This window comes from Dasypus novemcinctus, chromosome 2 (assembly GCF_030445035.2).
Source record: "Dasypus novemcinctus isolate mDasNov1 chromosome 2, mDasNov1.1.hap2, whole genome shotgun sequence".
NCBI lineage: Eukaryota > Metazoa > Chordata > Mammalia > Cingulata > Dasypodidae > Dasypus > Dasypus novemcinctus.
In genome coordinates this window covers 74423537-74436447 of record NC_080674.1, presented here as the reverse complement: position 1 = coordinate 74436447, position 12911 = coordinate 74423537, and the positions used below count along the sequence as shown (strand labels likewise).

Genomic DNA, 12911 nt, shown 5'->3' with positions numbered 1-12911 from the left:
ACTTGAACTTTGTCTATATACCATGGACACTCTTATGTTCTTTTCTGTCCCTATTCCCTACTTCTTCCACTAGATACAACAACTATCTTGAATTTGGGGTTTTTTCCCCTTCATTCTCTTGTTTTTCATTAAAGTTTAAGCACATGTATATGTACCCTGCAATAATAAAATGTTTAACTTTCCTTGGTGTTGCATTTTATAAAAATGAAATCTAGCTGAAGTATTGTGTGACTTTTCTCCCAACATCAAATTTCTGAAATGCATAAATTTATCATGAATGTAGATGTATTTCACTCATTTTCACTGCTGTACAATATTTCATTGTACAACTATACCATAATTTATCCATTCCCTATTTTGAGTTATTTTCTGCTGCTATAAATACTCATGAATATGTCCTAGTTCACAGGAGTAGAATTACTGGGTCAAAATATATGCATATTCAACTTTACAAGAAAATGCCAAATTATTTTCTAAAATTGTTACAGAATTTTCACTCATATCAACAGTATACAAGAATTTCTATCCTCACAAAAACATGGCATTTATAGTGTATTGTTAAACTGTTTAATTTTGCAGATCTCATTGTGGTTTTCATGTATACATTTTAGTCCATTTTCTAAAATGTCTTACTTTCAACCCAACAAATAAAGAACTCTGAAAGGGGGGCAACATTGTTATTTAGGGATAAAATTGGTGGAGACAATCTTGTATAATTAAAAAAATAAGAAAACATAATTTTCCAAGCCCAGCTACAAGATTGCTGAACTTTCTACATTGTTTCTCTAAAATATAGTATCTTACCTTCTTTTCTCCAGATGCTGCTGCTTTTTTTCAAATCCCTGAAGACCGAAAGAAAGATTCAAACTGGAAGCACATAAACTAGATGGTGATATGAAGGACTGTTGGGCTTCAGTATTTGATGTCTCTTCATTGTTCTCAATATGAAGGATGTGCTTGCTGCTCTGAGGCTCCAGAGTGGAGCCCATGGATTCAGGGTTGGTGTTGGCAGTGAGTCCCTCTATATTAATGTAGTTAATGTCCAAATCACCAGCCTGGTAGATGAAAAAACAATTGCTGAGCAAAATCAGGAAAGATAGGCTTAGCAAAAATGAAGTTTCACAATTTAAAAGCTATACACTCCATTAATCTTTCATTTTGTTTGGTCTTGCCTTTGTTTTATGTAAATAAATAAACAGTTCTTTGAGAATATATTTTTATTCACTTGGCTGCTATTCAATAATTCACAAAAAGGAGGAAGACCAAGTGTTTTATAAAGTTGTTACTGAACATGAGAAACTGGATATTCTTTAACATTCCATGAAACACTGACTCAAAATGAGGGAAAATTTTCAAATACTGGGGAAAAAACTAAAGAATAGACAACTTTTTCAACTTTTTTCAAAAAGATATTTATAGGAATCTGGGTAACCAAGGTAACAGTGACCATATGAATCTTAGTCTCCCAAAATAACAATACCAAACAAAAAGTATAAATAAAACTAAATAAAATGCATGTACTTAGCACAGCTGGAAGACAGAAATATGCCTGTATTGTTTACCCGTAAACAATAAAATAAACATCAAAGTTCAGTAAACAATTTTAAATGTTCCTGCTACAAGCCTTTGCGGAGAGTATGGGTGGTCTCAAAATATATGCATGGCAAGGAGAAGAGAGGAGCTAGTGCAGGACCTAAGACTGATTGAGAAATTACCACTGGAAAGAAGTTCACCCTCCATGTGTGCAAAAGGCCTCACTGATGGGAGCACTTGCTACAAAGAAGGAGTTTAAAAATAATTATGACTTGAGATGGTCATTGTTAAAAGACATCACTTCTAGGGGAAAAGATGAAAAAAAAGAAGAGTGATCCCTTTAAAGATTGTGTGGTAAAGGGTTGAAAAGAATCAAAGGGGAAAAACTTACGTTCCCTAAATCTAAGGACAAAACAACCCATCTCCCCATACTAAAGGAAAATGTCATCATCAAAATATTCTGTACTTCATTGTCAGAAGAGGGCACTATTGAGTCACAAATCTTGAAAACCAGTTCAAATTCAAGAAATAAGTAGCCAAAAACAGACTAATCTATATAGACTCCTAAGAAAATAGAAAATGGGAATGCCTAAGCTGATGAAAATGCCACTGTTCCCCAAAATAACTCCAGATTTCAAATTCAAATGGATTTTTAAAAATAATAGTAATAACCCTGAAATCCAAAAACTAAAAACAGAAATAAATACAGGAAGAAATGAAAAGAGTTGACTGAACTCAGAAAAGATATGGAACAAAAAGATAAAAATCATCACAGAAATGAAGATTAAATTTTCCTAAGTACCCAAAAAGGAATAATGTTGATGAAAATTTAATAAGGGGCATTGGAGAAATGAGGAATACACTGAGAAAAAGAAAATGAGACAAATAAAAAGGGACAGAAAGAGAGTTGTTAAAATGGAAGACAAGTACAGAAGAAACAATGTATGTATATTTTGAGTCCTTGAAAGAGAAAAGCAAAACAATGAAACAGAAGTATTATTTAAAACTACAATCCAAGGAAACTTTCAGTATATAAAAGAAGAACTTAATCAACAAACTGAAATGACCTACTAAGTACTGGATTCTAGGTATTCAAAAGGATCAACTGCAACACATACTCTAGTAAAACGATTAAACTTTAAAAATAAAATAATTAAAACATGTGTAAATTGAAATGTAACTGGATACTTAAATGATGATCCAAATATTATACTCAAAACATACATACAAAAATAAAATACAATAAAAACAGCCATGACCACTAAACACAAAGGCCAAATACTATATAAGGGAAAGATAATTAGATTGGAATCAGACATAAAAGTAAAGCAACAAAGGGAGAAGATTTTTATAAATTCAAGGAAAGAAAGGATGAGTCAAAGATTTTATATCTAGCTCCACTAAACTTCAAGTATTAAGGCTACAGAAAAAAGCAACAACAACAGCTTCAAGCATGCAAGAACTCGGAATTTTTTTATCCATCAGTATTCCTGAGAATCTACTAGAGAATTAATTTCATCCAACAAAAATTAATGAAGAAACTTCAGCAAAAGGACTGAGAGTGTGAACTTAATATATTTAATTTTAGATCTAAGACCAAAACAATAGAGACTTTAGATAGAAAATTTTAATCTGCTATGTTTTATATGTTCTGAGTAAGTGAAAACTTGAATAACTTTATTGTTTTTTGTGAAGTTAAAGAACACCAAGAGTTAAAGAATACCATTACAAAATGAAGGAGCAAATAATACACAAGAGAAATAACATAGTAAATACAAAATAACGCACATAACAATTAGAATGTAAAATATAGCAGAGGTAAAACCAAAGAGATAGCAATAATATAAATAGATGTATTTCACCCATTAAAGTAAAAAGATTTCCCAATTGGCCTACAAAGCAAGTCCCAGCTATATGCTATATACAAGAGGTGCACTTCCAGCAAAGGGATTCAAAATGGTTAAAATAAGGGGCTGGGTAAAAGCAAATGGAAACAATGAGAAATCCCAATATTAGATAAAGTAGAACTCAAGCCAAAAGCATTAAACTTTCCAAAGGGACACTTTTTAATATTAAGAGCCATAATTCATACTTATATATGAGTTATGAATACCTATGCACCAAATAACACAGCAAAAGAAAACTCAATTTTTTTTGACGCACAAACTACAGAAGATTCAAAGAGACATAGATAAACATTCTGATAACAGGAGACTTTAACACATCGCTCTCCATACAAGACAGAATCAAGTGCACCAAAAATAAGATAGAATATCTAAACAACATAATTGATAAAGTAGACATTATATCTAACTTTATATCCTGATTATTTAAAATAACTTCATCTACTTCAATGTACAAGGAATGTTCACAAAAAAATGATCATGTATTAAGTCATAAAGAAAATATCAGGGGAAGCAGACCTGGTCCAATGGATAGGGTGTCTGCCTACCACATAGGAGATCCACAGTTCAAACCCTGGGCCTCCTTGACCCATGTGGAGCTGGCCCACGCACAGTGCTGATGCGCTCAAGGAGTGCCATGCCATGCAGGGGTGGCCCCCGGGTAGGGGAGCCCCATGCACAAGGAGTGCGCCCTGTAAGGAAAGCTACCCAGTGCAAAAGAAAGTCCAGCCTGCCCTAGAATGGTGCTGCACACACGGAGAGCTGACACAACAAGATGACACAACAAAAAGAAGCACAGATTCCTGGTGCTGCTGATAAGGATAGAAGCGGTCACAGAAGAACACACAGCAAATGTACACAGAGAACAGACAACTAGGCGGGGAGGTAAGAGGAGAGAAATAAATAAAGAATAAATTTTTAAAATAAAAAAAAAATCATAAAGCAAGTTCCATAAAGCAAGGCTATTAAATAATACTTTCTATTGATAAGACATTAAACCAGGAATGATTAACAAAATCAAACAAAAAGGCTCTTAAACCTGGAAATTTTAAAGCCTTTTATTAAAGCATGCTTGGGTTTTAAAACCTTTTATTAAAACATGCTTGGGTGAAAGGGAAAAGCAAACTAAAACTACAAAATTTCTACTAAATAATGATAATGAAAACAACATGTATCAGAGTCCATGAGAGTCAATTAAACTCCTGGCTGTAAATATTTTTATCAAATGAAAGTGGGTTAAAATAAATAAATTACCTGCAAAAAAGCTATAAAAAAGATTAAGAAAATAAACCAAAAAAAAGCATAAGGAAGAAAATAAAGATAAATCAGAAATTAATAGGTAGAGACTATAAAAAGCCAATCTAATAATTTAAAGGGGATTCTGGTTTAACAAAATACACAAACTACCAACTGACTTAATGAAGAAAATAAGGGAGAAAGCCCAAATATGCAAAATAAGAAATGAATAAGACAAGTAGTCACTGAAAGAGAAGAAATATATATACTTTATTTAAATAAGGCTATTCTGCAGACATTTGTGCAAACAAATTTGGAAAACTAGGTGAAATAGATAATTTCCTAGGAACTTATCCCTTAGTGATACTTGACTGCATTTGAGTTAGAAGGGTCAAATTTCCAAAAATTAAATAAATTATCAAAGTATTTACTCCACAAAAAAGCACTAGGTTCAGATGATTCCTAAGAGAATTCTGCCAAAATGTATACTGTAATATATCATAAAGTGCTAATATCCCTAATATTCCTAACATACAAATCTGAGGGTGTGAAAAGACCAAAAACTCAATAGAAAAATGGGCAAAAGTCAAACAAAAGTCACCAAAAAGGATACAAAAATGGCCCTTACCCATATGAAAAGATGTTCGACCTCACTTCAATAAGAAAAATACCACTTAAAACTACAATGAGAAAATCAAATTTTAAAAAGTTCTAGAAAGCTGTGAAAAGCATATATACATTTTTCTCATGACCTTATGAAGTTTCACATTTTTGAGAAGTTAGTTTCAATATCAATTTCTTTGCATGTCATCTTTATCACCCTAGTAAGCTTACTTCTTGTATATAGCTCCCCTTCCGACTTGAAATAAAGCTCTGCTCGACCTTTCTTTAGTGAAGGCATACAATCTTATATGAGAATACCAGGACTGCACAGGTCACGCTGTGCTCAGATCTTTCACAAAGATGATACAAACACACAGGTGTAATCTGACATCAAGGCCCTCTTCCCTGAACCATGCTGTCATCTGTACATTTGCATCATGAACCTAGCCGTTTTCAGAACTCCTATAGTAAACGGAGTCTTTGAATTCTGAAATGACACAAAGATAAAGTGCAAGAAAGCAGCAGTAATGTTCTCCAACTTAGACTAAAAAAAAAAAAAAAAAAACTAAAAAGGTAAATGAAAAACTGTTCCTTTAATAGCACATTAGCAGTAATGTTCCTCATGAATCAGTAAGAGTGCCTGATGCTGATGAACTAACAGCAAATGCTGAATTTTTATTTAATATTTTAGATGTTTATTAGAAATCCAGCCTCTTGTTGAGCTGGTCTCTTCAAATCCCTGGTCTGTTTGACTAAAAGGTCTTCTCATCGTTAAATTGTTCATCCGCGGTACTGTCACGCTGAAACTTGTTGAGGACCTCCATAAGTTTGGTCTGGTTCTTGGGAGGATATTTAAGATGGGCTGTGTCTTGTTGGGATTGGTTACAAACTCCTTAAAAACATGAAAGTCGTCAAACTGGATGTTAAGACCTTTTCTCATAGAAGGTTCATCATTAATTTGAGATTCTCAGGTTTACTGATGTCTAATTGTGAAGTTGTGTCTATCTAATAGCAGTTCACTGAGGAACTTGAGTGACTGTCTTTTTGTTACATAATTTTCTGAATGAAGTAACTTCTCATATTCATTGAAAAAGCTATCATAATGCTTTTCCAAAAATTCTGCACTGAGAAACTTATGGCACATAAATAAATCTTGGAATGTGGCAAATGCATCTGAAGCTATGCAAATGTTGGAATTTTGACATATCTTGAGTTTTTGCAACAAAAAAAATGAATGCCCATATATACCTGAAATACTTCAGATCACGTGAAAATGCTGATTTAACATTTAAGTATCACAGTAAAGAAAAAAAGTAAACCAGCCCTTTGTATATTCAGTTATCTAACAGGGTGTGACCGATAGGCTGAAATACAAACCTGAAACTTGGCCAGTCACACTTTCCTGCATATTGGCTTGTTCATTGGAAATGAGTCATGAGTTTAGCAGACCTATGAATGATACAGATTATGCTAAATTAATGCTGATTCTTCGTGTGTGTGTGGGGGGGCAGATACCTGTAGAGTACCTTTCTTTCTTAGAGTAATTCAGTACAATAGTAGTGAAATTGAATAATTTAAACTTTGACTTCTCTTAGAAAAATAGGAGTTCCGAGTGACAGGTGTCCTCTGGGGAAATTTATTTTTTTAAAAGTCTTGTTCCTTAATAATGCAAATTATCAATATTTATAAAGTATATGATTTTGTACCACTCTTCTGTTACCTTGACAACGACAGAACAATGTCTCCTAGAACATATCTATGTAAAGTTACTAGAATGGTATCTGTTCATCTTAGTGATACTAAGATCACAACTAACAACTTACAAATCAGAATTTTCCAGTTCAAATTCAGCATGGCTATAGCTAAGAAATTTAAAATTATTCTTTCCTAGCCTCTCTTACTAATTGAAATTATTTATCAGCCAACAAATTCAAACTTCCAGTTGATGTTTCAACAGGTTATAAACCTTCAAGGAATACCAGTTACAAAAAAGTTTTAGAAAATGTAAGTCTATTTTGTTGTATTTAATTTAAATGGCAAAATCCATTATAATTGGTTTCCCTGAGGCTGTCTTTATTTTATACAAGAACATGTGTAAAATGATTCATGTTTTTCTATTGGAGGTAGAGAAAACAATTAAATCCTTTTGAAAAGAAGATAGCTAAGATGTTTAGAAAGTTAAACTTGGCCATGATATAATGCTCTAGTTCTTGTGGTCTAGGGCTATGCATTTGGATTTAGTGTGAGAGCATTAAATATACCACCTGTAATGTTTCCTTGTCAAGCTAGATCTTAGAATTTTAAACAACAAAAGAGTTTCTACTTTGCAATGATGTTGTAGCACTAGAGCCTTTTATTTGGAAGACAGTGAGAGGGTGCAGTGTGTCAAAGAAAAAACATTGATTTGTTACTATCACATTGGTATCTGGAGACAGTTAAAGACTTTTGGGTTTTAAACAATACGAAAACGTTCAAAGTTGAAAAGTTGCATTTGAGGTTATGATTAACATATTCATATTACCAAAACTATTATATGGTAGTGGTTTCTTTGCTTATTATACAGATTTAATTTTACATAGACAGTTATTTGGTGTGATTTTTAACCCTTAAAAAAAAAAGGTGGAGATGTATACAATTGTAATAAGGCCATAAAAGCATTTCATTTCTCCCGAGGAAAAGTGAATTTCTTATCAGAAAATCTGGTGGGCCCTGCGATTTAAATTAAAATTTTGGAGAAAGGACACAATGCTATACAATTTCTCACCTATTAGACTGGCAAAAATTAAAAGTATAACACCGCGGTGGAACTGAGGAGAAACAGGAACTCTCATACATTGCTGGTAGGAATGTGGATTGGTACAATTTTAATGAGGGAAATCTAAAAAGGCTATATTGGTGTTTATCTTTGAGCCAGAAATCTCACTTTTAGGACTCTCCCCTGAAGATAGATATCTAATAATGCATTGTTTTAAATTGCACAGTGCCCATAAAGAAAAGAGTAGTTGGATAAACTACAGTATATCCATGCAGAAAGAGTGTAGACTATCTCATGATGTGATGTAAAGTGATTTGTAAGGTATATTAAGTTTAAAGGGCAAAGTGCAAAAGAGTACCTATAGTATACTGTTTTTGCGCGTAAGAAAGAAGGGGAAATAAAAATTATACACGTAACCCCTCATACCAAAAGAAACACAGGAAGTATAAACCTTCCTATTTATTTATCTCCATGGGGCAGATGGGAATGGATGGAAAGGAGCAAAGGGATGAAGAGAAGTGACACTTCTTCCAGTATACCCTTTTCTACATCCTGCCTTTTACAACCATGTTAAGGTTTCACATACTCTAAAAAAGAAAACAAAACCCTCAAGGAAAGGCAGAAAAATCTCAATATGAAATACAAACGCAAGTAACCCAAACTATATTTCAATGAATACCATAACCACAGTGAAGAAGGAGGGGTGGCAGAGAGAACCAACCTATGTAACTTTTGAACCAAGTGATCGATCTATATACTCTTCTGCTAAAACAAAAAGAACTCTAAACAAATATTTAATGTTAAAGTTACTAGGTAGTTATTCCCTCCCAGAGTTATAGATTTAAAATTCTGAAACTTCTCTCTATGCATTCGAGTATTAAACAAATAAGTTAATATATTACAAATAATGGGGGCCAGGTTTCTTACTATGCAAGGAAAGAGTAACAAATATAGAAAGAGAAGCACAGAAGGAACTCTGCAGTGTCAGACTGAAATTGGAGGAATCAGAATGAACTCATTTTTTAATATAAAGATAGATAGAAACAGAAATAGAGGGAAGCGGATTTGGCCCAGTGGCTAGGGCGTCCGTCTACCACATGGGAGGTCCGCGGTTCAAACCCCGGGCCTCCTTGACCCGTGTGGAGCTGGCCCATGTGCAGTGCTGATGCACAAGGAGTGCCAGGCCATGTACGGGTGTCCCCTGTGCAGGGGAGCCCCACGTGCAAGGAGTACACCCCATAAGGAGAGCCGCCCAGCGTGAAAGAAAGTGCAGCCTGCCTAAAAATGGTGCCATCCACATGGAGAGCTGACACAACAAAGATGACGCAACAAAAAGAAACACAGATTCCTGTGCCGCTAACAACAGAAGTGGACAAAGAAGAAGACACAGCAAATAGGCACAGAGAACAGACAACCGGGGGGGGGGGGGGGGAGGGGGAGGGAAAGGGGAGAGAAATAAATAAATAAATCTTAAAAAAAGAAAAGAAAAGAAATAGACACAGGGTGTGTGTGTGTGTTTACTTCCAAGTATGTCCACTGACAGGGCATGGGAGAATCTTGACTTCTAAATGCTATTATTTACTAAAACCTTACCAAGCAGAACAAGAGCCCCTTGGAGAAATGGCTAATTCTAGGACTGGGGCTGCAACATATTTCTATGTCAGGAATGAAATTCTCTAAAAATGGTAAAAGATATATCCAAAGAACAAAAGAGACAACTTGATGGGGCTCCCCCCAGCCTAACCCAGGGCAAATTGAGCAAGAAAATTAAGAATGATAGTAAAGTATTATAACTTATTGAATAAAGAATCCATGAGCCCATGCTGATATAAAGAAATCGAGAAATAGGGAAAGCTCTTCCTTACAGAGAACACCAATTAATAAAAATAGAAGGGATAGTGGAATTGGAAAAACGATAATTTGGCATCCATCAAAGTAATAATTTACTAAGGAAAACCATCAATGAATGTTCAAACTAGTGGGTGCAAGTCTAATAGGTTCGGTTATTTACAGCTACTCAAAATATCTTCCCACAAGATACTTAATACTTAAAAAAGAAAAAAATTGTAATTTAATGAAAAGCAATCTGGAAGAGCAAAGATAACATCACCAGTAATGGGACAAATGGATAGCATGTTCCTCCTGATATAATGCTCTGAGAAGAACAATATCGCTTCTGCGGAATTCCTGCCAAATGTGTATAACCTGAATCTTATGAGAAAATTATCAGAAAAACCAAAATTGAAGGACATATAGCAAAATGATTTTTAAAAATAGGTCTGTACTCTAAAAATATCAATGTCAAAAAGGCAAAGATTAAGGAACTGTCCTAGATTAAAGTTGACTAAAGAGACATGACAACTAGGTGCAGCACGTGTAATGGAATTTCTTTTACTACAAAGAACATTATCGGGAGAGCTAGCTAAAGGTAGAAACTGGTAGTATTGCATCAATGATAATTGTGGTAACTGCATTGTGTTTCTACCAGAGAATGTCTTTGTCTTTAGGAAATATATTCTGATTTAGGAGTAAGGGAGCACATTATTTTCCAAATCCTCAATTTTCATTACATAAATTTGGTTTAGAGTTAGATTCTCTGAGTTCTCTTTAAATGCATGCTTCACAGTATTAAAGCAATGCTTCTCTCTCACCCAAATAATTCCCAAATAGAAATTACATCCTGACCTCATCTTTAGTTTGGGAAACTTTGCATTTTTAATGTATCATAGAATAGATGAAAACCATTTTCCCCACATAATAATGAAATGTAGTCATTTAACCTTTTAGCTACTTAACATAAATGGGACATAATACTATTCACTGAGACTCAGAACAAAAATAAAAAAGAATTCAAGAAGTATTTCATTTAAACTGATGAAAGAATAATATAACAGAATAAAACCATTAAAATCACATGTCCAGAACACACAAGTCCATTTACTCTCTGTCTTCATCCTACACTCCATGCCCCATCCTAGGTTTCTATAACTAGGGCTGGAAGGCAGCTGGTTTATACAAGAACAATTTTACCACTTACTTACAGCTAATATCCAATCTGATTTATTGACTTCCCTGCTATTTTAAATATCATCCCAATCTATACCATTTATTATATACATTTAATGTAACAATGACTTATAAAACAAAAGGAAAAAGATATTCAACAAAAGGGCTGTAACTGAGATATACTGGACAGAAAAAAATTTTATATCACAAAAAAATTTGAAAGGAATAGGCTATATATTTTTGCATACTAACGAAGAGAAAAGGCAAAATATCTATTGCTCATGAGGCTATAAATGTTGCATCTTATTTGGGGATTAGGTTTTTAAGTCAGTGGCTAAGGAAAAAAATGTGTGCTGTCAAAATTGTCCCTGGAAATCCCTTAAATCTGCCATAAATTAGGGTGTGCAGAGATTTTCGTATCTATAAAAATATTTTAATTTTTATAAATACCAAAGTTTGAGGATCACAAGCTAATGAAAGGAACAAAAGAGAAGTTCCTATGCAGATGCCAGCACATACAAACCATTCTGCCTTTATGAGACTGAATTCACAAATCTCTGTCAGACAATGGGTGGAGAATTCTAAAAGGTTCCAGCTTTCCTGTAACATACCATTCCAAATTAATATCAAAGCTCTAAATCCAAAATAGATGTTAATAGAGGTGTTGTGAGGATTAAACACATAATTTTTGTAACAGCATTGTATGAAGCTGGCACCAGGCACTTGCTCATTACAATTTGCTGGATTTAAATACAAATATTGCTTAATCAGGTCCTATACAGGCTTTGGAAAGCACTAGCTTCCCAGCTTTCATTTCCCAATGAGTTCCACTGAGAGTGATGTACACTCTCATCATTTGGCAGTGGTCTCCAGGACGCCTCTTTTACGGTCCGTGGAGTAAGGTATGTTGTGTCTTGAAGAGTGGCCTAAAGTAAACTCTCATCAGATGAGGCTCCGGGGCAGCATCGCCCAGGCTGCAATTAGACTGACTTTTCATTGCTGACTACGTTTCCCACATTCTCAGGTACTGGAAGGAGGAAAGATCCCTCTTGGAATGCCTTACCTGATCTACCACCATAGAGTTGGCATAAACTTCAGCCCCACCATTCAGCATGTCAGGGAGCCGCCTTGCGGCAAGGAATGGCAGGGGTTGCGTGGATTTTTTGAGCACATCAAAAGAGCGATCTGAAGGAAAAACAAAAATTGCACAAAGTAGAAGTATTACCTTAGTCAAAGCATAAGAAAAATGTGAACACGCATTTTTTTAAGATTGCATTTTGCTGTCTTCACATTTTGAACTCAAGTATTTACCACATCCAAACCTTCTCAGCTATCTACAACCTTTATATAGAACAACTCTTTGTCTAAAGAGATAAATGTTTGCCCTTTCGAGCACTATTTTCCCATTCTTTGAGATTTTTTACTTAAAAATTCTATTTTTGCCTTTAATTTCTACAGGTTAAGCTAAGCATAATTTCATTTATTAATAATTTGGAAGCATTAGTGACTGTATTGAGATACATTGTTTCAGGGTCATGGACCCTTTGTTAAATGACTCAAGTTAGTGCAAAACCTGAAAGTCCTGGTAACAGCTGCTGAATATGCATGCTCTTAAACACAGAGAAAGTATTTTTCCCCCATTTTAATTACAAAAAAAACCTGCTGCCTGCTTTTATGTTCTCAGATGTGGTTGCTCCAGAGAATTGAGGTACCACTGTATTGGTAAGGGAACATAAAGTTGAAGGTAATAAAACATGATGGAGCCAGAATGCTTCATTTCCTGTGACTTTGAGTAAATGACTTAATCTCTCCATACCTTCACAGAGTTTCCTCATGTATAAAAACAGATCATTATGCTTTCCTCATAGTGTGGC

At 34.4% G+C, this 12911-nt stretch overlaps 1 protein-coding gene across 3 annotated transcripts in view; it reads right to left on the bottom strand.

The window, feature by feature from the left end:
- The window catches only part of ARHGEF28 (Rho guanine nucleotide exchange factor 28), a 346092-nt gene that overhangs the window by 125576 nt on the left and 207605 nt on the right, over positions 1–12911 (bottom strand). For all 3 annotated transcript variants that reach the window (XM_058310148.2, XM_058310153.2, XM_012523181.3), the window contains 2 exons: positions 12101–12222; positions 805–1055 (listed from right to left, as the gene is read on the bottom strand). In XM_058310148.2, coding sequence (XP_058166131.1) covers positions 805–1055; positions 12101–12222 — 373 coding nt within the window. The remainder of the gene's footprint in view (positions 1–804; positions 1056–12100; positions 12223–12911) is intronic.